The sequence below is a fragment of the Electrona antarctica genome (genome assembly GCF_951216825.1).
Source record: "Electrona antarctica genome assembly, chromosome: 24".
Taxonomy (NCBI): domain Eukaryota; kingdom Metazoa; phylum Chordata; class Actinopteri; order Myctophiformes; family Myctophidae; genus Electrona; species Electrona antarctica.
This window is the reverse complement of record NC_136803.1, coordinates 18,731,971-18,759,359: the sequence shown is the minus strand read 5'-3', so window position 1 is coordinate 18,759,359 and position 27,389 is coordinate 18,731,971. Positions and strand designations below refer to the sequence as shown.

The 27,389-nt window shown below is 44.4% G+C and overlaps 1 protein-coding gene across 1 annotated transcript; it reads left to right on the top strand.

Annotated features, from left to right (window-relative positions):
• Nucleotides 1-12,179: 12,179 nt before the first annotated feature.
• dusp27 (dual specificity phosphatase 27) lies at nucleotides 12,180-26,578 on the top strand. Its single transcript, XM_079495565.1, has 8 exons — nucleotides 12,180-12,284; nucleotides 13,828-14,089; nucleotides 14,474-14,592; nucleotides 18,225-18,456; nucleotides 19,480-19,691; nucleotides 20,877-21,158; nucleotides 22,439-22,970; nucleotides 23,663-26,578. The coding sequence occupies exons 2-8, from the start codon at nucleotides 13,914-13,916 to the stop codon at nucleotides 25,758-25,760; spliced, it is 3,651 nt and encodes a 1,216-aa protein (XP_079351691.1). The 5' UTR covers nucleotides 12,180-12,284; nucleotides 13,828-13,913; the 3' UTR covers nucleotides 25,761-26,578.
• Nucleotides 26,579-27,389: the final 811 nt, after the last annotated feature.

Sequence of the window (27,389 nt, the reverse complement as noted above, 5' to 3'; positions counted from 1 at the left end):
CCTTTAAATACAATTTGAAAAAATGGTTGCTTGAAAATCAAAGCTGCAACCATTTATAATTATTTTAGGTGTATCTCTTTTTATGCTGTGTCAGAGAGCTTATTAGAGTAAACCTACCCTAATAATAGTTTAATCTTTTCTTATTTTTTATTCTTACTAGTCTTAATACGTTCGAAATGTACTAGGTATTTGTATGCTATGTCCTGTATGTCAGCCCTGTTTGTACTGTTTGATGTTCGATGTCTGGGGACTGCAGATGGAAATTAGCATGTTTTGCTAAATCTGGTATATTTACACTGCATTTTTAATGTTAATGTTAATGTTAATGTACATTGTCCCGACTAAATAAACAAATAAAGTAAAGTAAGTAAACTTGTAATAAATCTAGTGCAGCGGTTCCCAAACCAAGGACCCCCAAATTGACACGAATTACCCCCATTTGAAAAGATATGCCAGGGACCCCCATAAGAGAATTTTTTTTACGGCTCTAGCAGTGATTCTCAACACGTTTTAATTTCAAGGACCCCCAGTTTGACATGCATATTAGTCTAAAGGCCCCCATTTAATGGCATTTCTATCTCTGGGACCCCTAATTTATATTGTCGAATCAATGTTAATTTAAATCTGAGAGTACAATGTACAAATGGAACCAAATGGGGTCCTAATGGAACCAAATGAACCATTAGGGGTCCAATTGCTTCCATTTGTACACTCTGAGTTACAGACCCATAAGGGGTCCATTTGGTTCCTAACTATCATTTAGCCACTGTTCTGGTGTACAGTTGGAGGCCATCGATATTGTCCTTTTCTTTTTGCTGAGGTTTGCGTGATCTGCGCAAAAGGACAGTTAACCCATTTTGGGCGGGAACCCCTTTTGGTGTTTTAAACATTATGTTATAATTTAGCTATTGAAAAATAGCAGATCTACAAGCTCATAGCTTGTAGATAGTAGGTCTGCTATTTTTGAAAAATCGTGAACATATTTATTTCGAAAACTGGAGGATTTAGAAGTTTTGAATACTGAATGAATGTTGACCAAACACACGTCTCACTTTACTCTCATCATCTTTAATAAGATCAAATACACATCATCGCTGTCACATAGAAACCATAGATTTCAAAACTGATCCATGAATTACAAACAGTACAATATAAAAGTATGTTACCAGGAAAGTGTATCTGTTTAACTGTCCACCATATGTTCTGTCTGTCTCTGTCTCTGTGTCTGTCTCTGTCTGTCTCTGTCTCTGTCTCTGTCTGTGTCTGTCTGTCTCTGTCTGTCTGTCTCTGTCTGTCTCTGTCTGTCTGTCTGTCTGTCTGTCTGTCTGTAATACCAAAGTAATTTGAATCTGAATGATATATTCATTAAATAGTCACTGCAACAGATTTAAAAATAATAATTACCTGCCATAAAATAATAGTCCTTAATCAATGCCAGATCAATATATTGTGTAGGTTTTTAATTGGACTCCAGACGTTTCTAACTGTGGTTTTCCAGAGTGACACAAATCTTCCCTGGTAACATCTTCAGAGACGAATTATAGTCCATGAATGGAAACAGAGACGAATTATAGAAAAGACCATAGTCCATGAATGGAAACACTCTCTCGGTGAAACTGTGTGTGGTGGTGTGTAGGTGCGTGTTAGAATCGGGATCGGAGAAGGACAGCTGTCCTCTGTCCCAATCCAGCTGGACTCTGATCCTCCATGGTGTGTGATCCACTGAGAGAATCTGAGACTCTGTTATGTATCGACCATAAAGGAGCTCTATGTGCCAGGTTCTCCAGTGTCCATTCCACTTCCCCTGGTACATCACACCCACTCTCCAGCTTGGATTGTCTCCAACCTCAACATCCCAGCTGTGAGACCCTGTGTTAAAGCCCTCGGAACCCAGGACTCCTATTGAACACCTCTCCAGGTTTACAGGAAGCAGCTGCTGCTCCTCTTGTAAACTAATCGTACCGGTCAGATCGTCAGACAGCATGAGACATAGACTAGCCGTGTTGGGGTCCAGGACGACGGGAGTGTAGGAGACGATGTCCTTCATCTTGTCCCAGACTCTGAAGGTCAGGTTGCCCAGGTGTTTGGCCTCGTCTATCAGCGCTCCTCCTGAGAGCGGCGGTGGGTCCTGCGGGGTGAGCTGGAATCCCTTCATCGTGGCCTTGTAGTTCTGCAGGAATGAGACATGGTCGTCGGCTCTCAGCTGGTCCTCGGCAGCTTGGATTGCATCGGAGAGGGTTTCCATTTCTCTGCTCAGAGCCTCAATCATCGCCTTAATCTCCTGACTCTTCTGAGCCTCTTCCTCCCGCAGAGCGACGATCCTGGCCTCCTCTTCCTCCTGTAGGAACCGATGGAGATTCTGAAACGTTTTCTTAATCTGGGTCTCTGTGTTCCCGGCCTGTACCTTGATGTGATTTTCTGTTTTGTCGTAATTTTTTTTAACTTCATCAAAGACCTTCAGTTTCTCCTTTAAATGCCGCAGTGATCTCTGGACCGTTTTTTCCATAGGCCCTTGTAACATCTTCAGAGAAATGTCGTGAACAGCATTATAATCACCATTATAAATGCATGGAAAGAGTGTGTGAGTGAAAGCGTGTGTGAAGGTGTGTATGTGTTCGTTAGCATCGGGATCAGAGAAGGACAGCTGTCCTCTGTCCGGATCCAACTGGACTCTGATCGTCCAGACTTTCTGATTCACAGAGAGAACAGTCCGATCTTCCGACCACTCGGGTTCTGATATCCCCTCGTCGAAATCTGATGCCTCCTCATCCTCATCAGAGTCTGACGTCGGCCAGTCCTGCTCGGATCCAAGCCCCGATGAGGACACGGCTCTGTATTCATCCTCGCGGAACTCTATGAACCAGGATTCACGCGCTGCGTATCTCTTCCTCCAGGAGTTGCGGTTCAAGCACACACCTACTGACCAGCGTTGATTGTGTCCAACATGGACATCAAAGCTGTGATACACTGCAGAGTCAAACTCCTGACGACCCATGTGTATCCAACCGCGGGATCTGCAGGACAGGTGAAACACGCGGCCGGTCAGCTCCTCTTTCTTGAAGCCAGTCAAACTTGAAGCCATTTGTTATGCGACGAATACTAGAAGACAAAACAACAACAATAACATTAGTGACAGTTCGATTTTTAAAAAGTGTATCCTGGCGCGCTTGCTTTCAATTTACACCGCAAACACCTTCCCTTGGACTGTGTGTAACAATAAATCTGAATCAGGATGCAGTATTTCATGAGTTATGAAACATTAATCATAACATAACGTTGCAGTCGCAGTCTTGTCAAAACTTGACTATTGTAACTCCCTCCTTACTGGCCTACCGGCATGTGCACTTAAGCCCCTCCAACTGATCCAAAATGCCGCAGCCCGCTTGGTCTTCAACCAGCCAAAATTCTCACACGTCACCCCCCTTCTCCGCTCCCTCCATTGGCTCCCGGTCGCTGCCCGCACAGAATACAAAACTCTGATGCTGGCATTCAAAGCAACAAAAGGCATGGCCCCCCCATATCTCACAAGTATGATCGTACCCTACAAACCCTCCCGCGCACTCAGATCAGCCAACGCAGGGAAGCTGGAGGTACCTTCACTAAAAACGCCGGGACAACGCTCCACACGTCCCAAACTCTTCTCCCTTCTGGCTCCAAAACTATGGAATGCACTTCCCATCGCAGTCAGAACTGCAGCCTCACTCCCAATCTTCCGCCGTAGTCTGAAAACCCACCTCTTCAGACTCCACCATGGCCCGTAGCACTTGCCCTAGCCTAGCCCCTTAGATAGCACATTATGTAGACTTAGATAGTATTTTAAACAGACTTATAGCTTGTTACGTAGACAGCTCTAGAATTGCACTTTATGTAGTCATAGCACTTTATAGTACACATGTATAATATATTATATAGTATAGTATGTATAGTTTACATAGATACTCCACTGTTACGTTCTTAGTCTACGCATGATTCATGATAACTACTGTTTATATTTACAATTTACAATTTAGGCATTTAGCAGACGCTCTTAATCCAGAGCGACTTACAATAAGCAAGAACAAAAAGCATGGGAATACATCACATATATATGTGATGTATGCCATGCTTTTGTTATTGCTTAATGTAAGTCGCTCTGGATTAAGAGCGTCTGCTAAATGCCTAAATTGTAAATTGTAAATTGTTGCTGTCTGGAGGAAACCGCATAACTCAATTTTTGATTTTTTTTTCCCTCCATAAATCAGTGCTATTGAGTATTGAACACTCTTAACGTCTGTGTGTTTCGAAAATATTGAACCAATGGAAAGTAGCAGGGCTCAAAATTGCGACCGTTTTGGTCGCAAATGCGCCTGAATTTTAATCTGTGCGATCTAAAAATATAATTAGGAGCACCAGTGCCACTTCAAATCATTGCTACAGAGCGACCAAAACGATCGCGACCAAAACGGTCGCGGGCCGCTTCCGTCCCGCGAGATGATTTAATCCGACTTGTAGAGCATACATTTCTGAGCATGTCAAAAAAAAGTAAGTTTCTAGTGCATTCCTGTCAGAAGTTATGACTTTTTTTTTAAGAAATATCTCTGTGTTCTGCTCTCCCTCTCCAAAATCTCCTGTGGACATGAATTGGCTGATTGGCCTGCAGCTGAGGTGATTGACCTCTCTCACCTCTCCTTTGTGAGAACAAAAGAGTTCCATTGAATGGAATGTCTGATGCAACACACACTTTAGACATGTAAATTAATGATGTTATGAAAATAACAAACTGGTCCCTGCATCTGGAAGCGGCAAGTGAAAACAAGACAGATGAAATCTCATGCTGCCCATTTAAAAAGAGAGAGAGAGGGAGAGAATTTAGAATTTAATTACCGTATTCTATTTTCAAATGGTTTATTGGCGCTTCTTAAACAAATATAGCATCTCTCATACCAACTGGCTTGTAGGCCAGTGGTTCCCAAAGTGGGGTCTGGGGACCCCTAGGGGTCCTTGAGGGAGTTACAGGGGGTCCTCAGCTAAATGATAGTTAGGAACCAAATGGTGTACATACTATGGGTATACCAATTTCCTTGTACATTTGTACACCGAGTTAAATTAACTTTGATTTTGCAATATACAGTGGGGTCCCAGAGATAGAAATGGGGGACGGTAGCCTAATTCAGGTCAAACCGGGGGCCCTTGAAATGAAAATGGCTGAAAATCACTGCTAGAGCTGTAAAAATCTTCTTTATGGGGGTCCCTGGCATATATTTTCCGCGGGGCTAATGCGTGTCAATTCGAGGGTCCTTGACATGAAAACGTTTGGGAACCATCGAAAAATCGATTACATATTGGTGCTCTTTACATTTTGGTGGGTGCTCCTAATTATTTTCTGGTGCTCCTTCATTCTGAAAATGGGAGCACCAGTGCTACGAAGTAAAAAAGTTAATTTCGAGCCCTGGAAAGTAGTAAAAAACGCATTGGACAACATCTCTTAACTCCATTGGACCCTCAAACTATCTGCTAAAACAGCTAACTCCACCACCTCTCTCCTTCTCATGCAAGTAATAGAGCACCGAAGTCCTGACGTCACTGTCAGTAGAGGGCGCCAGTCCACAGGTTTGTGTACTTTTATTTGCATTGAAAGATCTTAGATCTTTTCATATAAGAACTGTGTTTGAAAAATAAACCAATCATCCCGGCCTTTTCACTCATATGGATATGAAGCATCGACTGAAGGTGGTAATCTACAAATATACCCAAGAGTATACCAAAGAGTAACAAAATAAGCGTTAGAAACGAGTCAAACAACCCAGAGACTACATTTCCGGGTAGGCGGGGTGGCTGCAGCTGCCCGTCGCACAACATAAACTGACATGTTAATTACTTTTTTAATTTTTTTATTGAGTCGAGTCGAGTCACCGTGACCGCCAGCTGAGCTTACGTCAACGAGGAATCTCAGGAACGCAATGTGTTGACAGCTGGGCGTGACGTATATTAGCAGCGACATTGCTTTCATATGTAGTTTCAAGGCTTTTGCGGCCAAATTAATTCCATTTTCTCCAGAAACTGGCTGTATGTATGGACATCATTAACGATGCACAGCCACCCCCCTGACAAAGGCTGGGATGATCGGTTTATTTTTCAAACACAGTTCTTATATGAAGCGACCTAAAATCGCCCTATGGGGATTTCAATGCAAATAAAAAAATACATGAACCTGTGTACTGGCGCCCTCCACTGAAAGTGACGTCAGACTTCGTGCTCTATTGACAATATCTAATGTCACAACACCAACTTTGATATGGCAGTATTGCATTGTGTAAAAAAAAACATAAGGTTTTATTAATTTCCTTAAATTTGAATTATTAAAAAAAAATACATATTTTTAATTTCCTTAAAAATGAACATTTTGGAGTTATGAGGTTTCCTCCGGACAGCAGAGATATCAAAAATAGTATTTCAATATCAAAGACATGCACACAGGGCCGGCTACAGGATGAAATGACTGAGGGGTCAATTGAGATTTTTGAGGGGGCAAAGAAATATCATATTGCGTTGTTAAATCAAGCAGGCAGTGCCAGTTGTAGGACTCAGGTGGTCCTATGCAAGATTAGAATGATAGCGGGGGGGTCTTGCCCCCCTGGGCTCCAGATATATATTTTTTAATTTGCGATGAAATGCTTCAATCTGGTGCACTTTGAGATACAAATGAAGAGGCTAGATCTATAAAGAACTACACGCATCATATTAGATTATTATCATCTTTACTGTGCTATTATTGCCATTTGCCAACATCAGCAGTAGGCTACAAAACAAAACATTGGATAGGGCAGGGGTGGGCAACTTTGATGATGGAGAGGGCCACTATATTTCAAACTCACTCCAGAGGGCCACAATGCATATAGTCAAAAATAGCTGATCTACAAGCTCAAAACGTGTCGCAGTGTGATGCATTTTGAGCCTGTAGATCTGCTTTTTTTTAATTGGAATCCTGAATTATTTTCACCTATTTTTTTTAATTGGAATCCTGAAATGTAATCTTTTTTATTTATGTTAACTTTATGATTATGAACTGAAATGCAAATACATTGGACATAAAAAAGACTAGTACTAGTCATTAAGCTACTAATATAGACTGAAGTAATTCAAGCAGGTCATGTTTGCATGTTTGGAATTGTAACAGCTGAAATCAATAACATATCAGTATTCCGATATTAACCTGCAGGCTGCATTAAGTGAACTGTGTCTGGGTCCACAATAGTCCACAGCCCACTTAGCCACTCTCTCTGATCCACTGCATCAATAGCACCCCTCCCCCAATGGCAGACAATCATCTCTGATCCACTGCATCAATAGCACCCCTCCCCCAATGGCAGACAATCATGTCATGTTGATCCGAATTAACATGTGTTGAAATGCCTGTGCCTCAGGAATGTCGTACTTCCTGTTCTTTCCAGATGGGAGATGGCCATGATGCATGTTAGATGTTCATTGCATGCCTGTAAAATACTTTTTTTTGGTTTGTAGCAGCATGTTTCGAGTTGTTATAACCAGTGCTGCTAGTGAATATCACTGCCAAATATCACTAGAAAACCAATCCAGCACAAAGGTAGTTTTATATTTTATTATTGACATTATTACAAAATGTATATATATTTTTTAGGGGTCAAAGGGGGTACTTGACCCCTCAACCAGACCTATTTGACCCCTAAAAAATATACATACATTTTGTAATAATGTCAATAATAAAATATAAAACTACCTTTTGTGCTGGATTGGTTTTCTAGTGATATTTGGCAGTGATATTCACTAGCAGCACTGGTTATAACAACTCGAAACATGCTGCTACAAACAAACAGAAAGTATTTTACAGGCCTCGTGGCGCCGGGCCTGCATACAGACGAGAGTGGGAGGTGGAACTGACCTGAGTTGTAGAAAGTCGATATTTGTGTGGCCGTCCTGGAATCTCCTCCGTGGGTCTTTGGGTGGTTCTGGAGGACTGTAGATGTAGAAGCACGGCTGCTCCCAAGTTATTAAAAGGAATGTGTCTGTGGTGAATTCAATCTAAAGCTAGAACTTCCCTCTAGTCTAGACTTTAGTTTCAGACAGGAAAACTTGCTATAGCCTCAGTAACGGGCTGCTTCACCCCTACAAATAGTTAATCAAAAGTCAGGCTGCAGTTTCCCAGACCTACACAGGCAGGCATGCGTGCAGGGTCAGTGGGTCTAGTCTAGAAAAGTAGATGTTTCTCCACAGACTTTAATGCTTGGGAGCTCCCTCTGGCGTGGTGAGAAAAGGTAATGAAATGAGCCAGGAATTCTTTGAGTGTATATAGTGTGGGTGTCAGCTGGGATTGGCCCTCCCACTTTCTGGGTCCCACCTCTAGCTGCAACCTTATGCAAATGTCGTTCCTGAGTTGATCACCGATCATCATTGTAGTTTCATTGTTGATTAGGTTAATGAAATGAAATGAAATGAAATGAAATGAAATGAAATGAAATCTATATTTACCCAGGGTATCTGGGCTAAGCTCAAGAACTTGTTTCCAGCCAGGCCCTGCTCATAGAACACATTTCATCGTAGTGGTTGATGCCTTGTTCAAGGGCATTTCAGCGGTGGTAATTTTAACGTGTCGGACGGCTGGTTCGAACTGGGAACCTTCCGGTATCTAGACCGCGCCGCTATCCTTTCGGCCACCGCTGCCCAAACTGAAATAAAAAGGTTGCTTTCCTCCAGTTCCTTTGTCCTGGGTGAACAAGAGTGACAGATGTGACTCCTGATGAGTCAATTAAAGAATTTTCATAAAACTGCCATTTTCATCTCATAAAAATGTCACTTTTAAACTTAAAAACAAAAGCGAGACACTGTTTTTTAGATATTGGTCCAAAGTTCACCTGTAGCAAGTTTCGTGCATTTTGATCAAAGATCCCGGGAGGAGATAGATTTTTTTTTACGTTGTTTTTATTTCAGTTTGGGCAACTTCACAGAATTATAAACATACATAATTCTTACAACTGCTTTTTAGTTTTTTTTCCACACAACCTCAGCTGTTTCACACTTTCATAGAATATATTATACACACAAACAACTTTGCATACATTTACAATTATTCACAATAAAACAAGGAAATAAAATACAATTATTCACAATAAAACAAGGAAATAAAATACAAGTAGAGAGACAAAAACAACAGAGCGTCAACAACAATGGGAAGTGAACATAGAAGTGTTTACAAAGTGCTGTACAGGAGAAAATAAAAACAAATACACTATAGCTACCACACAGAACAACAACAGCGAGAAGCAAGAAGTACAAACAGTGAAAACAACTGAGACACATCACAGAAAAGCAACAGCGTCACAGTGAAACAAAACATATACAAGGACCGAAGGAACTCAAGCGGGGTTAAAAGACAAGGTATAAAGGTGGGTCTGTAGGTGAGATTTAAAAGTCTCGATGGAAGGGACCAATTTGCACCTGGTAACCAACTCCAATACATGGAGAGAATTTAAATGGAAAGTAATATCTAGATTTTTCAGGACGCCTCAAATAGTGGCCAAAATGGGTCCAAATCACTCGAATAGATGCTGGAGGGGCTGTGGAGCACATATTGGAATTAGGGCCGGGACTTTAACGCGTTAATTGAGATTAATTAACTACAGAAAAATTAACGCGTTAAAAAAATTAACGCATTTAATCGCACTTTCTTTTTTCACGGCGGAACGTTTCTCACTGGGCGCATTTCTAGTACTGAATAGGCTCATTAGGCTGCTGCATGCCTTGCACGGCTTGCAGGGGGAGGAGCAGCCCCCCCCCCCCCCCCCTCGCAGCAGCAGCAGTCTGGGTGTTGTTGTCTGACAACACCCAGACAAAGGGAGGCGGGGGTGGCGGGTGGGGCGGGGCGGGGGGCACCCACTGCCGTTATAGGAACCTGCCGCCCCTGGCTCTAAGGAATATTAATGACAGTAAAATGTTGAAAATGAGTGGTATCCTGTAGTCACTATTCATTGATTCACTGGGATACCAAAAAAACATTTGAAAAAAAAGGTTTATCACTGTTCTCGGGTTGAATATTGATATGCGATTAAAATGCGATTAATCGAGATTAATTAATCACAAAGCTTCTAATTAATTAGATTAAAAATTTTAATCGAGTCCCAGCTCTAATTGGAATCATACTCATATATTCTGGACATGCCCCAAATTGAGACCATTCTGGAGTGAGATATCTGAAGCATTAAAAGGTCCAAAGTTTAATTGAGTGCTATAGCGCCACCCATTGGCCAATGGCCAATGGGTTTGGCATAGCTCACAGTTTGGCATATCTCTGTACCATATATTGCCAAGTTTCGCGAAAACCGACTGCTATTTTTGGCGGAAGGAGAAAGAGGTGTGTGGGGGGGCGCCAAAGCTCATGGATGGACGGACGGATGGATGGATGGCCGGTTGGACGGATGAACGGATGGATGGACGGATGGACGGACGGACGGACGGACGGACGGACGGACGGACGGACGGACGGACGCGTGAGTCCTCTGTTTTGGGGTAATCAAACGTTTGAACAAATTAAAGGGATAGTTCACCCAAAATTATATATTTTTGTCTATTGATTTAATGGAGACTTGAATTCATGGCTTTTTGTTATAGTTTTTGTCGCATTCAGGCCAGGGGTCATCTATGTCCGTACAGGCATACACAGACATATTGGTAAAACCCAATCACTGAATGTCAAGTCTCCAGGTTCTCTTCAGAATAATGTTATGTTAAATGTTAAAGTTTAACAGATCTACAAGCTCACAACATGTCGCATTGTGCCACATTGTGAGCTTGTAGTCCGGCTATTTTCAAATAGTTGATCTATATGGGGTTGTCGTTTCATCTCCTGGTGTCGCGGCTTCGACGGGCGTTTTCTTACCATTTAATTAAAAATCCCATATTAGGGAATGGCATTTTAATCTGTCATTAAGATAATGGGTGAAAATCCTAATCCTCCTGTCAGAAGTCAAATTGTTTTAATTAATTTATACATCATTCAAATGAGCTCTCTATAGACAAAAGGCTATAGCCTGCCCTCAATCCATTCAAATCAGTGGTGTAAAGTCACTATAAGTACATTTACTTAAGTACTGTACTTAAAGTACAATTTGGAGGTATTTGTACTTTAGTATTTCCAATTTTCAGTACTTTTACTTCCACTACATATTAGTATATGCACGATTAATCGGTAGCGTAATCGGAATAGGCCATATCGGCCTCGGTATCGGAGCGGTCTCAAAATAATACAGATTATTTAATCGGTTTTCACCAGCATAAAATAAAATCTACATTTAATTTGTGTACTCATCTCCTTCAGTAGTCATTCAGTTGTGAAAACAGACACTTGGAAAAGAGTATAATACTATTTATTGATTGATTGAATACTTTATTAATAGGCTTAGGGCCAAGCCCCTATAGGGCCTAAGCTTGTTTCCATTGTGGTCCTCTGTATAATATCGGAATCGGTCAGAATCGGTATCGGCAGATATGACCCTGCAATTAATCGGCGATCGGATATCGGTCATAATTTCATAATCGTGCACCCCTACATATTGGAGGCAAATATATACATTTATTTGAAAACTTATAGTTACTAACTACTTTGTTGCTTTTGTTAACCACTTCAGCTCTATATAAATTTCAACCTTTTGAAAATAGCCGATCTACAAGCTCACAATGCGTCACATTGTGAGCTTGTAGATCGGCTATTTTCAAAAGATGTTTATTATTATTATTCCATCTTATCTGTGTCACCTTAGCTTTTAACCACTTTAACCATTATTTTATACTTTAGCTATTGAAAAATATACACAATTTCTTTGAATATAGTATATATTATTTCACAGCGAACATCTTTTACTCGTATCTCTGCTTCGGGCGAGTCCCTGGAATAAAATATTTTGAGATGGGGGACGGCGGCCAAATACAGAATTTGTTTTGGGGGTCCTTGTCATTCAGAAAGCTGTCCAGATTTAGAAGAAATTTGTAGAATCTGGTCTCAAGCTCAACTAGTCATACGTTTGGGTGACTGACAAACATTGTGTGAGTCAGCTTTATTTTGACCCTACCACGGCAGCCAGGGTGTCATGAGAGGGGAGGCTTCCAGAAAGTGGGTGGGGGGTGCTGCTGCGGAGGGTGGGTCTAGTCAGAGGGGGGGCATGGTAGGTGACGGTCACTCACTCTAACTTTAGGTCCCTTGTCTCATGTGCGACTCGACGTCAACGCGGACAAAGGCCCTGACGGACAAAACGCACACATCGGACGCAGCCACGCAGGTAAGAGGACAGAGTGATGTGTTTTTATTCCTGTGATGTTTTGGGGAGCTTGTTTTTGGGCAGATTTCAGGGGGTCTGTGTGCTGTTTTGAGGCTCTGTTTTTCAAACTGTTGTACCACTATCTACATTGCCTGATCTGTGTCTTGGGGCAGCTGTCGCCCGTGAGGCTAAATATAGACTACTTGTAGCTCTCAGGGCCTGGTATTGCCCCCCCCTCTCCACACACACACACACACACACACACACACACACACACACACACACACACACACACACACACACACACACACACACACACACACACACACACACACACACACACACACACACACACACACACACACACACTTTGACACCAGTGGTGGAAAGTACATTTCCAATTTCCAATACTTTTACTTTACTACTCCACTATACATTTCAGAGGCAAATATTGTCCTTTTACTCCACTACTTGAAAACTTTTGCCACTAGTTACTTTGTAGATTTTGATTAGCCTATTATTACAAAACATTGCACATCCACAAGCTCAAAATGTGTTGCAATGGGACACATTATGGGCTTGTAGATCTGCCATTTTCAAAAACATTCTTATACATTTGAAAACTTGTGAAGCATAATGAGTACTCTCTAGTTTGGTACTTTAACTTAAGTACATTTTGAATGCTGGACTTGTAACAGAGTATTTCTAAATTGCAGTATTGATACTTGTACTTATAAGTAAAACATTTCAGTAGTTTTTCCACCACTGTTTGACACAATCAGACAACCAACAGCATATGGTCTGAAAACCTATTCATTTTCCCCACTAGTGCTATTATAACCTTCACTGTTGTTTTGACTGCTAGGTGTGATACCATTTATATGACAATGAGGATTGAATTGTTCTTACTGATTAGCATTTAGCATGTGTCACAAGGCTTATCCAGTTACTGGTATAAAGGCTTTAGCTTTCTTTCTTTGCTCTCCTGTGGTATATTTCCAAGAGCGTCTCGGAGATATTTAGCTACCTGACCACATGGGCGGCCAGCCAGTAATGACAATACGTCCAAGAATATGAGCTATGTTGAATTTTGTGGTTCCAAATATCCTATACACTCCATTTTTATCTCTGCCGACCAAAGAGCTCATGAAAGTAGGGACAATATGACTGGCGAGAACAAACTATGCACAGTATCATGTACAGCATGTTAGCCTCACTGTACCCAGAGCCATAGAGTATAGACAGAGTTACGCAAACTCCGTTCATTTCATGGGGCTTCAGTCCAATGGCGGCTCTTCTACATAGACTTCTATTGGTTTGTCCCTATTTGAAGGCTTCAAATAGGGACAACCGGAAGTTTACGGAATGCATTGGAGTCTATGGGCTCGTGCGAGTACATGAACCACGTGACCGTGCTGTTTTCTTCCCCCTCAATATCGCAACTCTTCTATTAGATGGCTCTTGACTGTACCACACTGTTTTGGGGAGAGTGAACTATCTTGGTGTGATGTCTGTTTTTTTCATCTTCACCTCACGTTTCAATCTGTAATTTGTTGAATTACAGGAATTACTACCCTGAACCATCCAACACACACACACGCACACACACACACAAGTCCCAAGTACGACACAGGAGGGATCCCGGTTGCCATGGCGTCGCCGTGTGAGCACGTGGATCCCGGGGACCAGACGGTGCCCAACGGAGGGGAGACGAGGAGAGAGGAGGAGGAAGATGGAGGAGGCGGAGAAGGAGGAGGAGAAGAAGAGGGGGAGGGTGCCGATGTCAAGAACATCCAATCACATTACCTCCGCTGTGCTTCCCCCAAGTAAGAGACTGTGCGTGTGCGTGTGTGCGTGCGCGTGTGTGTATGTAGATTATATAGTATATCGTTTTGCATCTTTGTGACAGGCCTAAACATTCTCCCCTTCCTCCCCCACACATACACAGGAACAGTTTTGACATAGATTTTGACATATAATCACTTTGGAAATATTAAAATTTTCCCCTTACGCACAAGATCGGTATCGGCCGATTGTGAGAAAAACAATCGGGATCGGTCCCAAAAAACCTGATCAGTGTATGTGACAGATTACAAATTACTTTCAATGAAAAGTTATGATTTACAAAGATGCAAAAAGTATTATATCATTATAATTGTATTGTGAGACATCTTTTTAGCCTCTTGCTTTCTCTCTCTCTCTCTCTCTAGTCTCTCTATGTTATCAGAGTCCAGGTTCTCCATGATCTCTGGTTCTGATGCCGACAGTATCTACATGGAACCCATCCACCTGTCGTCAGCCATCGCTGCCAAAAAGATCATCAACGAGCGTGAGTAGAGCCAGCAAATTAAATAAATGACTGAATAAATTAACTAATTCCTTCATTCATTAATGAGTAAACACAATCACTAAAGGAAGCCGGTGAATTCCTATTTCCAATAAGCAAATATTCAACAGGTGTCTTTGTCTTAGGGCTTTGTTCACAAACTGCACACACAGGTACAGTAGGCCTACTTATTGATATCTAACGATTGAACTGCTTGAAGGCTGCAAGCAACCCATTGTGTTATTATACCCTTCAAGACGGGAACCCCTTTTGGTGTTCTTGTTGTTATGTATGGCATATAGCAGATTTATTTCGAGTTTTTCCAGAAAACCTCAGGTTTTCAGGTCAGGATTTAGAAGACGTTTTTTTAGAATCGGCCTCAGTCCTAAATGGGTTAACAACACAACACCATTATTCACACCTGTGGAGTTAATTTGGTGTTGCTTTTATACAGGCCCCTTTTCCACGGTTCTAGAACTGGTTCCGTTCCAGATCCTTGGAACCATGGCGCTTTCATGGAACCATGCAACGGCCATTTTCTGGTTCCAGTTTCAAACCAACGTTAAGGGTTCTGAACCAATTAATTTTCAGTGGAAGCACTCTGAGCTGGTTCAATAATATTACGCAGGAAAAAACTAACCGAACCATTTCAACCCTACTGGTGGAGAAGGGCCACACAGCATCATAGAGCCTGGCACTTACATAGGGCCACAGGTAGAATGCTGCGGTCACACGGGCAGATGCAAAGCTACGGTCTACCATTCATTGTCCATGGAAAACGGCGACATGAAGATGCAGAATTGTAGTTGCTGCAAAAGCTACAAAAGCTACAAATACACTGTAGCTTTGCATCTTTGTATCTTTTGCATCTGCCCGTGTGAACGCAGAAAAGGAGCTGGTATTCAGATGCAAAAGTCCATATAGGATAGTGTATAATGGTTCCCAAAGTGGTGTCCGGTGACCCCCATGGGTCCTTATGGGGGTTCCAGGGGGTCCTCAAAATGTGTTTTATTAGTAATAGCATAAAAATCAGCTTGTTGATTTTTTTTTTTTTTTTTTTTAAGGGATAGTGAAAACAAGATGAAGCGCTCTGTGTGAGCAGATATGTGCAAGGTTGGGAGTCGCTTATTGTCGGTATACAGTGTCTATATAGACACTGTAACAGTTCCCGTTACAGTGTCTATATAGACCCCTGAGAGTTGGATGCTGAGGTGGCGCGCCACACCTACCATCAGCTCCCAGTACTTACCACACAACGTGCCGCACCCAAGCCGTGCTACTCAATACGCTGGGTTGGCCGTTGCCCGGTATCGAAACCCATGACAATGTGATCCAAAGGCAAGAGCTCTACCGACTGAGCTACCCGGACAGGCGGACACTTATGTGCTGTCCTCATGATTAGTATCCTCATATGCTAGTCCTCAGCAGGACCTTTTATATATATTTATTTTGTATTAGTGGGGGCCCCAGGCGACTCCAAGCCCCATGAATCATTAAGACTCCTCATTGCTTAGTAACAGGCCTGTACGGTGCATGCTTCTGCATTTAGAATCGCAATGGCTGCCGCGTCCCGGTCGGTCGGTCGTACTAATCCCAACGTGTTTGAACGCAGTACGTGATTGCTGCAAGTTAAGGTTTCCTCCAGGACGGATGTCCTGGAGCTGCGCTGATTGATGAAATGATTTCTGACGCGGCAGTATGTCATTACGGTCAACCGTTTGTTCTCGCATGATTGCGGGTATATTAGCCGCACACTGCTTGATGTATAATGCATGTTCCATCTCCAAGAGCTATAGGCCTGAATGACCATAGCAGGTCTGTACCTCTGACAGTGTTCAAATGGAACCAAATGGACCCCGTATGGGTTCCATTTGTCAGAGTTAAGGGGGTCCTTGCAAATAAAACATTTGAGAACCACTAGTGCTAGTTGGACTCCTAATATGCCATAGTGTGTCATACATATTCTGAAGAAAACCTGGAGACTTGGCATTCAGTAATTGGGTCTTATGAAGTTATGATCAAAACTAGAAAAAGTGCCCTTCTGGGCACAGGTCTCCACCAGGAGGATAGGATTGTGTGTGATGTTTGGCAAAATGTTTAGGAGTAATATAAACGTGTGTGTGTGTGTGTGTGTGTGTGTGTGTGTGTGTGTGTGTGTGTGTGTGTGTGTGTGTGTGTGTGTGTGTGTGTGTGTGTGTGTGTGTGTGTGTGTGTGTGTGTGTGTGTGTGTGTGTGTGTGTGTGTGTGTGTTACTCCTGAAAACTTTAGAAGCCAATCGTAGGCAATCAGGATGGATAATTATGAGAAATCAAACAAATCACATGATCACATGACTATGGAGAGCATGTGTACCGATTTGCGTGACATTTGGATAAAATCTGAAGGAGTAATATTAGAAAATGTGTTTTACATATGTCGGCCTCCTGGTGGCGCTATAAAGAGCAGATGTGAAAAATTCCAGGCAAAGGTTTTTCCTTGGCCTCTAGGGAGTGTGCATACATGGTTTTACACAGATCGGTGCAGTTATAGGTAAAACACAAATCGGCCAGTTATAGCGCCACCATGAGGCTGAGTTGAAAATATTGAAGTGGCATTTCTTCCTCGACCTAGTGGGAATGTGCGTGCAAAATTTCACGGAAATCACACCATGTGTTCATGATTTGCAGCATTCTGTTTGAAACGGAGCACTCCTGCGAACTTTGGAAGCCAATCTTAGCCAATCAGGATGGAGTCTGAAAAATCTGAAAGACCGGTTTCGTTGAATGGCTCTAGAGAGACTGTGTACCAATTTGCGTAATGTTTGGACAAAATCTGTAGGTGTACTGTCAAAACATTTGTTTTGCACAAAGCGGCCTCCTGGTGGCGCTATAACAGGCCAATGTGAAAACTTTGGGGCAGAGGTTCAGCTCTGGCATTCAGGGAGTGTGTGTGCAGAGTATGGCTGCGATCAAGCCAACGGTGCCAGAGATTAGCTGTTCACAGACGGACACACGGACGGACACACGGACGGACGGACGGACGGACGGACGGACGGACACACGGACGGACGGAGTGCAAAACATACTCTCTCCCCATGCCTTCGGCCTGGTGGAGACAATAAGAGCATAATGGTGTGTAAAAAAGGATCTAAAATTTGGCACGGACAAGACCAAGTCTTTGCACGGACACATTTGTCCGTGTATACGGACATATTGATGACCCATGCAGTGGTGTAAAGTAACTAAATACATTTACTTAAGTACTGTACTTGAGTACAATTTTGAGGTATTTGTACTTTACTTTACTATTTCCGATTTCCAGTACTTTTACTTCTACTCCACTACATCTCAGAGGCAAATTAAGTAAAGTTTTCAAATAAATGTAGTGGAGTAATAGTACAATTACTTTTACTCCACTACATTTATTTGAAAACTTTACTTACTTTGTAGATTTTGATCATTATTACAAAACATACAGTAACCACTTCAGCTGTACTGTACATTTACTGTACATTTTGGCCATTATAATAGCTTGTAGATTGGCTATTTTCAAAACATTTTTATACATTTGGAAACTTGAAATGAGACATTCTCCTGCATATATAACGAGCACTTTCTACGTTTTGGTACTTGAAGTACATTCTGATCGCCCCACAGAGCTGCCCCCTCGCGGCGTGCGCGTGGACTCCGTGCCCGAGTCCATGCTGGAGAGCGCCGAGCAGCTGATGGTGGAGGACCTGTACAACCGCGTCAAGGACATGATCGACGACCGCAGCCCCTACAACACGCCCTGCGTGATGGACATCCAGAGAGCCATGGTCCAGGACCGCCTGGAGGCGCCGCTCAACCCCGTGGACGAGGTCTGGCCCAACATCTTCATCGCCGAGAAGTGAGTCGATGACAATACATTCAATAATAATAATCGAGTTCTTTAGCTATCCAAGCTCACAACGTGTTGTGAGCTTGTAGAATCGGTTTACAAGAAGTTTCACTTCTAGAACTTCTACTTCTTGTAAAATGTATTCAGAAAATGCACAAAAAGTACATAGTGACCCGCACACCATCTGCACTTGCAATATGAACACTTGTATTAAGCAACGTTTCGGTCATAAAAGTGTTCATATTGCAAGTGCGGGTCATTGTGTACTTTTTGTGATTTTTTTTTTTATACTCTGACTGAGCCCTGCCTACGCATCGTCTCTGAGCCTATCAGGTGTGCATAAGACTTTGTTGCCTACTTATATTGTGGAAGTTATGGAATTTCTTAACTTCCACGCTTTATATTAAAATATGACATGTACCGTGACTGCCGGTATTGTTTAATTAATTTTGGAGCATACGCCAACGTATTTGCGCCTTTGATCCATGACAATCCCCCTGAAAATAGTCCCATGACTTGTTGCCTCGCCGAAAAATCATCGTACCAAAATACAGAAGACAATTGACTGGCCTCAAGTAGCCTACCCGCTGCTATATTATTGATATCACAACATAATGTTATATCATTGTTATATCATCCTAGTGACGCACGGTTATAGATTCACGGTCGGGAGAACTTGGGATTCCATTCTCGCGTATCAGTGGGACATGTCCCGTATACCAGCACAGGTACACGTACCAGTGGTTGGGAACCTCTGTTGTACGTCACAAAACCATTGACTTAGGCAAAAAAAAGCCTATTTTGGCCTAAGTCATACTCTTATTTTGGCCTAAGTCACGAGCGGGATCAGCATGATCCTTTTCAATTAGGACTGTGGCGATTTGACCAGAGGTGGCCAGTGTCATGAGGAGCTGACTTAGGCCTACATTCCTCAAAAAAATGACGTTGGTCATTAGCTTGAGGAGGTGACGATACAGTCCTTGTACAGCGCGGCTCATTTGACGGTGGTTCGCGCGTCTCGTTTTGTTTCAGATCGGTGGCGGTCAACAAAGCTCGCCTGAAGCGGATGGGCATCACGCACATCATAAACGCCGCACACGGCACCGGGGTGTACACGGGAGCCAGCTTCTACGCGGGCATCCAGTACCTGGGCATCGAGGTCGACGACTTCCCAGACTCCGACATCTCCCCGCACTTCAGGACCACGGCCGAGTTCCTGGACGAGGCCCTGCTCACACATAAAGGTGTTGGAGATCTGTCTGTCTGCATGCACTGACCTCATGTACTGGTGTTGGAGATCTGTCTGTCTGCATGCACTGACCTCATGTACTGGTGTTGGAGATCTGTCTGTCTGCATGCACTGACCTCATGTACTGCAGTGGCTTTCAACCGTTTCAATTAGGGATGTGCCGATGAGACATTTTGGCCGATATCGAATTTCCGCTATAATTAATTGCTGTTATGGTCGATAACCGATATTACCAATGTCGATATGATCTCATTCTGTATTGAAAATTTGTATAATTTTGTCCATTCTGACAAATACATGTAACAGGGTGTCTGCACTGCAGGCTTAGGAAAGTCAGATTTAACTTTAATACCTTTATATTTAATATTGTTAGCTTGTAGCTCTGTTCAAGCTGTTACTTTGGGCTTGTTTATCTGTAAAGACAGACCGATTAATCGGACTGGTCCGATTGATTAATCGAACCGATGCCGATTAATCTAAAAACAACTAAAATTGGCCGATACCGATGTGTTTGCCGATTAATCTCCCATCACTTGTTTCAATATCTTCCAGGCTGCGTTTTTGATCAAAACGAGCTTGATTTGCGGCTCTTGGGTGAATTAAATAACATGCGTCGGACATGTTACGTAGCGATTTTACACTTCCTGTTTCTCCGTTTCCGAGTGAAACGGCTTTCAAAATAAGACGGTTCTCTGTTGAAATGAATGGTGGCGGTCTTCGAGTATAGATTCAGCCACCAGATGGCGGTGATGGCACCTAATTAGAGGATTGTGACATTAAAAAAAAGTTTTTGTAATATATTTTTTTTTTCAATTGCACCCCAAAAAACCTGAACTTTTAACATTCAGTAGATTTTCTGTGGTCTGGGGGTTTCTGGCTCAAACAAGTGCTCTGATTTTCCTGTGTTTTCATTGCAGCTCAAAAGGCTTCACAGAAAATCCCAGACCACAGAAAATCCACTGAATGTTCCAGGTTCAGGTTGTTTGCGTGTAATTGAGGTCATAAAGCCTAAAAGCGAAAAAACTAAAAATGAAAATCAATGAAAATGAATGTCATGAAACCTTTAAGTAAAACATTTGAGTACTTTTTCCACTACTGCCTCTTGAAACCATTTGACACTGAGGTGTTTGACATGGCCGTGATTTAATTTCATGTCATGTTAATTGTCCTCTCATCTCAGGCAAGGTGCTGGTGGACTCCATGATGGGCGTGAGTCGCTCGGCCGTCCTGGTGGCCGCCTACCTGATGATCTTCCACAGCATGAGCATCATGGAGGCACTGGGCACCCTGCGGAAGAAGAGGGCCATCTGCCCCAACGAGGGCTTCCTCAAGCAGCTGCGCGAGTTCAACGAGACGCTGATGGAGGAGCGGGACGATGACGACGACACCCTCAGCCAGTGCTCCGTCATCGACGCGCGCGCCCGCGCACGCATCTTCGGCGAGGTCGAACCCGAAGAGGACGGTAGGGAGATGGAACGATAATCATTATTCACCATGATAGGAAACGATCAGGATAATCGTATCGTGGAGATTTAAAAGGAACCACAACATGCATTTTAAAACTGTTTTAATATTATAATATATATATTTTTTAACCTTTATTTAACCAGCAAAAACACATTGAGACTGTCTCTTTTACAAGTGGGAACTGGCGAAGAGGCAGAAATAAAATGACACTTCAATACTACATATACTACGTACATGTCACATTACAGAACAGCAAAATTACAGAACAGCAAATGTCCCTCAAATGTAGGCCTATTTCTAATGGTTTGAGCCTAAATCACCACTCTGATACCGTTAACCAGTCCATGCCATTTCTGTCTGGCTTCTAAAGCAGTTTTAGCTGCAGTACCACAATGTGGTGGGGGTGCTGTGTATGCAAATTATATTCTCCGGCACACCCTTATCCCAGCTACTCCCATGCTTTTGTTCTTGCTAAATGTAAATCGCTCTGGATTAAGAGCGTCTGCTAAATGCCTAAATTGTAAATTTTACTCCCCTCCCACATCTTTGACTCATTATAATAAGGCCCCTCCCCTCCCACAGTCTCCAAAGACAATGCAAATTTGGAACTGAAGAGGGGGAGGGATTATACAAAGTAGGGAGATACCTATGACATCACGAGTAGCACCAAATCAGTTGGCCTCTTGTGACATAAAACCCAAATGTTAAGCTGTGTAGGTCAAGGTCAAGGTCAAGGGTCAAGTTTATTCATATGTCCCAAACTGGGCACTTCGTTTTACAGCAGATAATAAAAGCTCTCAAAGACATTACAAACAGTACAACATACATAACAACAGACATACGTATACATTATCACAAGATACAAATGTTACATTAAATATAAAGTGCACCGAGTGTAACTACATCTACCTCCTCCTGCTTCCCTTGTTGATGGCTCGGATGGAGGTAGGTATGAATGAAAATTTGTACCTGTTTGTTTTTGTAACAGGGGTCTTTAACCATTGGCCGGATGGCAGGAATTCATATTCCCGGTATAGGGGGTGAGAGCTGTCTGCTCTAGGCCTATGTGTTCAACAACACACAAACACAAACACAGCCATTCAAATAACACTGACAGTTATGAGGTGACGAAAGCTTGCCATCCTTAGCAACGGTTGCTATTCACTATTTGGATTGGCATGGGACAATCGCTTTTGGGGTGGGTGAAAGGCGAAGGGCTAATTATTTTCGCCACAATAATAGTGACCTGTCATTTTCATATGGTCCCATTCCTAGAGGACGAGGACACCGACGAGGACGAGGAGCAGAGCATGGTGGGCGTGAAGGCTCACTCCATCATGATGGAGGAGGAGGGCGACGACACCGCTAGCCTCATGAGCAGCGTGGCGAGCTCCGCGGCGGCCGCCGCGCTCAAGAGCGGGATGATCGCGGCCCGGGCTAGGGCTGAGAACCCGGCAGGATCGACAGAGGTCGTCGGCGAGGAACTCGCCCTGCCCGTGTCGAGGGAGAGCGGCGGGGGGGAAGGCGGCGAAGAAGACGAGGAGGAGGATGGCGTGGGCAGCATGATCCGCGAGTGGCAGCGGCGGAACGAGAAGTACCAGAGTGATGAGTGGTGGGAGGCGCAGCTCAACAGCGAGGCGGAGGGGGACGACCTGGACTCGCTCCTGGGAGGGAAGGGGGCGGCGAGGAGTGACGCCGACGGCGGCGACCTGGAAAGCATCACCAGCGAGGACGTCCGCGCCGTCAAGGAGCGGGTGAAGCGCCGCAACCGCCGCGGACCCCCGTCGGAAGCCGCGTCCACCTCAAGGTTATTAGAGTTAACGAAAACTAACGAAATTACGGAAACTAAAATAAAAAAAAAGAATAACTAAAATAAATAAAAACTTGAATTAAACTAATTTAAACTTTATAGTGTAACGAACAGAAATGATAGACAAAATGCCCTTAGTTTTAGTTTTTGTCAATTTATAAGATTTTGGGATATGAAATCTTAATCTATTCGACTGTACCAGTATTACACCAGCGGTCTGCACCACCATATGGCACCTTGTTTAACAAATAACCGAGAGTCATAACGGCCAGGTGCAGAAAGCTGTCGTTTATGGGCATCTACAGTATAATCAGTTTGTGTGCCGCAGCCTCTGCCTCAGATCACGGCTTCACGTTATGGCGTTCAGAGTATGGGTTTTATGGGTAAGTCTCCCATTGGCTTAGATGCAGCCTAGAGACGAGGCAGCCAATCATGAAAAGGTGTCTACTACGGTCGCTACTAGAGGTAGTAGTGAATGTAGGCCAGGATGCTTTTCAAGCACCTGGCTAAAACTAACACTAATAAAACTAAAACTATTACCATTTTCAAATAATTAAAACTAATAAAAAACTAGCAAATCCACTGTAGAAACTAATTGCAACTAACTGAAATTAAAACAAAAATGTAAAAATGAACGAAAGCTAAACTAAAATGAAACCTCTTAAACCCTATTCTGACTCCACCTCCAGCTGCACCAGCTACGCCGACCTTTGGAAGCAGCGTCTGAGGGAGATCGAGGAGCAGGCGGCCGCCCGCTACCGCAAGAAAGACCTCGAGGAGGAGAGCGAGAGCGACGCCGGCGCCCCCGGCGGGCCGGGTGGAGCGGCGCACAGGAGGATGGACGACGAGGTGGCCAGCATCATGTCGGACTCCTCCTCCATGTACAACTTCTGCCAGAAGAACAAGGAGAAGCTGACGCCGCTGGAGCGCTGGCGCGTCAAGAGGATCCAGTTCGGCTGGAACAAGAAAGGGGAGGACGGCGACGGAAGCAGCGTCGTGTCGGGGCTCAGCGGGGCTAGTGGCGAGACGGAGGCGCGCCCTTCGCCGTCGCTGGAAGACGTCAACATGACGGCCTACCAGACGTGGAAGCTGAAGCAGCAGAAGCGCCTGGGTGAGGACGGCAACAAGGACGAAGTCCTGGAGATGAGCCGCGTCGTCGACGACTCGGGCAAGGCCAAGAGGCGGCAGCAGCGGCGCGAGGAGGTCATGGAGCGCTCACGGAAGAACCTGGAGGAGAGCCAGTCCATGTGCGGCGGCTGGGAGTCGGAGAGCTGCGTCAGCGGCGGCAGCGCCATCCCGCTGTCCGCCTTCTGGGCCGGCGCAGGCGTCGCCACCGGCCCGCCGAGCGTCGCCAACAATAACGACGACAACGTGTCCATGCTGAGCGGCAGGTCCTCCAACATCTCCTCGGTGTCACAGGCACGCAGCGTCCGCTCGGCGCATCCCGCGGGGCCCACGCCCCCCATCTGTCCCATACTGCCGGTGCCCACTGTTATGGGCCCCGGCGGAGAGCCCATGGTCAACCTGGCCAGCATCCAGAACTGGATCGCCAGCGTCGTCTCAGAGACGCTCGTGCAGAGACAGAACGAGATGATGAGCCTTCCTCCCCCCTCGAGCGCCGGGTCGGTGCTCGGCTACGGAGGAGGAGGCGCGTCCAGCGTGGTTTCGGGTCGCGGCGGCGACGACAGACGCTCAGTGCTCAGCGGCGCGCCCTCCTACGCCAGCGATCTGTCCCGCGCTCGCGCGGCAGGCGGCCGGGCCGAGTCGGTTCTCTCCGGGAGCAGATTCTCCAGCGCCTCCTCAGGCGTGAGATCCACACTGGACTCCACCAGCGTCGCGTCCAAGAAGAAGCAGATCACCACCACCAGCGTGCCTCTCTTCAGCCTCTTCCAGGACCAAGTGGACCTGAAGAAGCTCGACTCCATGGAGAAGGAGATCAAGTCCGAGTTCAGGGACAAGATGGCCACCTACGAGAAGAAGAAGATCCTGGAGGACAACAAGCGCAGCACGCTCTACAAAAAGAAGAAGCCGAAGGAGGACGAGGACGAGGAGGAGGCGGACGAGAGGAAGAGGCGAGAGGAGGAGTTCCTCGAGGAGGCGAAGAAGAAGGTGGAGAAACCGAAGCGCTCCTACGGCCTGTCCGGGTGCCTGAACCTCAGCACGGCCCTGGAGAAAGGCAAGGAGACCAACATCGATGACTGGCTGAGAAGCGTCCGGCCTCCCCCGAGGAAGCCGACGGACGGAACGGAGGCCGACCCGCCGGAGGACCCTTATTACGACGACCTCGACGCCTCCGCCTCCGAGTTTGGCTTCTCGAACCGGAGAGCCTCGTACGCCATCGAAGAGGAGGAGGAAGAGGGATATGGCGGCGGCAGGTCCCGATACAGGTCGAGCCCCGAGCCGCTTTACCGGAGGACGCCGTTGGACGCGGAGTCGCCACCCTCAAACGGGTTCTCTCGCGGCTACGGGCGAGCGGGCAGGTCCTACGGCGCACTGCCCGACGAGGGCGGCGAAGGAACGGACGGCGGCTACAGTGACTTATCCACAAAGAGGAAGTACGGCCACCTCTCGCGGCATCATGAAGAAGGCACAGAGACGGAAGCGAGACCAAACAGGAGAGTGGAAGCCGAAGCGGACACAGAGGAGGAGGACGTGGAGGCCTTCATAGCGCAGACGAGACAGAGAATCAGAGCTCGGGCCCTCGCCGAGGCCGAGGACGACGAGGTGCTCTCTGCATGGAGGGAGCAACAGGAGACAAAGTCACGGAGTAAGAGTGAAGAATCCTAACGCACGGAAGCAATGATACAGAAAAAAGGACACTTTTCCACCAGGGTTGAACTGGTTCTGTGCTTTTTTTCCCCGGCTTAATTTTGAACCAAATGTGTTCCTAAATCCCTAAAAGTTGGTTCGTAACTGGAACCAAAAAAATACTTCTTCTTGCCCTCAAGTGGGAAAAAAAGTGAGCGTGTCACTATTCACGTTGGAAGATGCAGATGACATAAACCATCATAAGAAATTAAGAACAGAACCAGTTCTATAGAATCAAAGTTCTATTGGTGGAAAAGGGGCCTCAGTGAATGAAAGCTACCCGACAGTAACGTTTCCAGAATCTCCAGAAAATGGGACACAAGCTTATTCCTGAAGTCTGCTGCTAATTCATGTTCACATTCTCCCCTTCTCCCCCTGATTCTTCTTTTTTTGCTTCTTTTTGTTTTACCGGAGTGGACTCTCGAGAGTCCCAAAGCACTGGCAGCCACTATGAAACATAACACACAAAGTTCTCCATCCCTAATGTCTTTTGAATTGAGGACTTTTAAGATTTATTTATTTATTTAATCACAGGACGGACACACCGTATCACATTATGTTTAATATAGCCATTACATATAAATTAAATATAATACAAAAGAGAAAACACCTTTTTATCATTACTGTGATGTTATTAGTGTGAATGTGATGCCATGGCAATGATAATACACAATCAAATTCCCACTGACTGCACACTTCTCAACAAAGACACTGCACAATTTATTAATGACATTGTCAAGCCCATTTCTATTGTTTTGGTATTTTATTATTGATAAATAAATGTTCTGACTACGTGACCAGACCAATCTTTTTGTCTTTTTTTTATTGATTTTATACTTTATTTGTCAGAAATGTAAACGGCACCCGGTACAGTAAGATCTTCAGTTCAGTCCTGTTTATTTTTTATTTATAGTAGCCTACAAAATCACGGGGTCTCTGTGCACTTTACAACAGAAGTACATAAAAAACACAAAACATAGCAATAAGAAAACATAGTAAACTAGAAAAAGTGCCCCTCGGGGCACAGGTCTCCACCAAGCCAGGTCAGGTTGTGGCCTCCTGGTGGCGCTATAATAGGCCAATGTGAAAAGGGTGCCATTTCTTCATACGCCTTTGATGGCAATTGGATGATTTGAGGCATTTTGTTCCAAAAATGTGTTTAGCAAAAATCAACCTGTTGGTGATAACAGGCCAATGTGAAAAGGGTGGGATATATTCCTCAGCCTAGTAAGAAAATGTGTGAAAGATTTCACGTACATTGCATGCTGCGTTCATGATTTGATGGCTTTTGTTCAAAACGGGGCAATCTTGCAAACTGTGAAAGCCAATTATAGCCAATTAGCCAAAATATCGGACAGATCCGACTTGAACACATGACCATAGAGATACTGTGTAACGATTTGTGAGATTTTTGGACAGAATCTGGAGGAGTGATATAAAAAAATGTGTTTTACAAAAGTCGGCCTCCTGGTGGCGCTATAAAAGGCAGATGCGGAAAATGCAGGTCAAAGGTTTGTCCTTGGCCTCTAGGGAGTGTGCATGCAACGTTTCACGCAGATCTGTGCAGTTTTAGGTAAAAAATGTGAAAAGCTGCCTCATGGTGGCGCT

Excerpts from the sequence above, each read along its gene's own strand:
- dusp27 (XM_079495565.1), top strand. The coding sequence starts at position 13,914 with ATGGCGTCGCCGTGTGAGCACGTGGATCCCGGGGACCAGACGGTGCCC. Across the intron at positions 21,159-22,438 it reads GGTCGAACCCGAAGAGGACG|AGGACGAGGACACCGACGAG; the intron begins GTAGGGAGATGG and ends TCCCATTCCTAG. Across the intron at positions 22,971-23,662 it reads GAAGCCGCGTCCACCTCAAG|CTGCACCAGCTACGCCGACC; the intron begins GTTATTAGAGTT and ends CTCCACCTCCAG.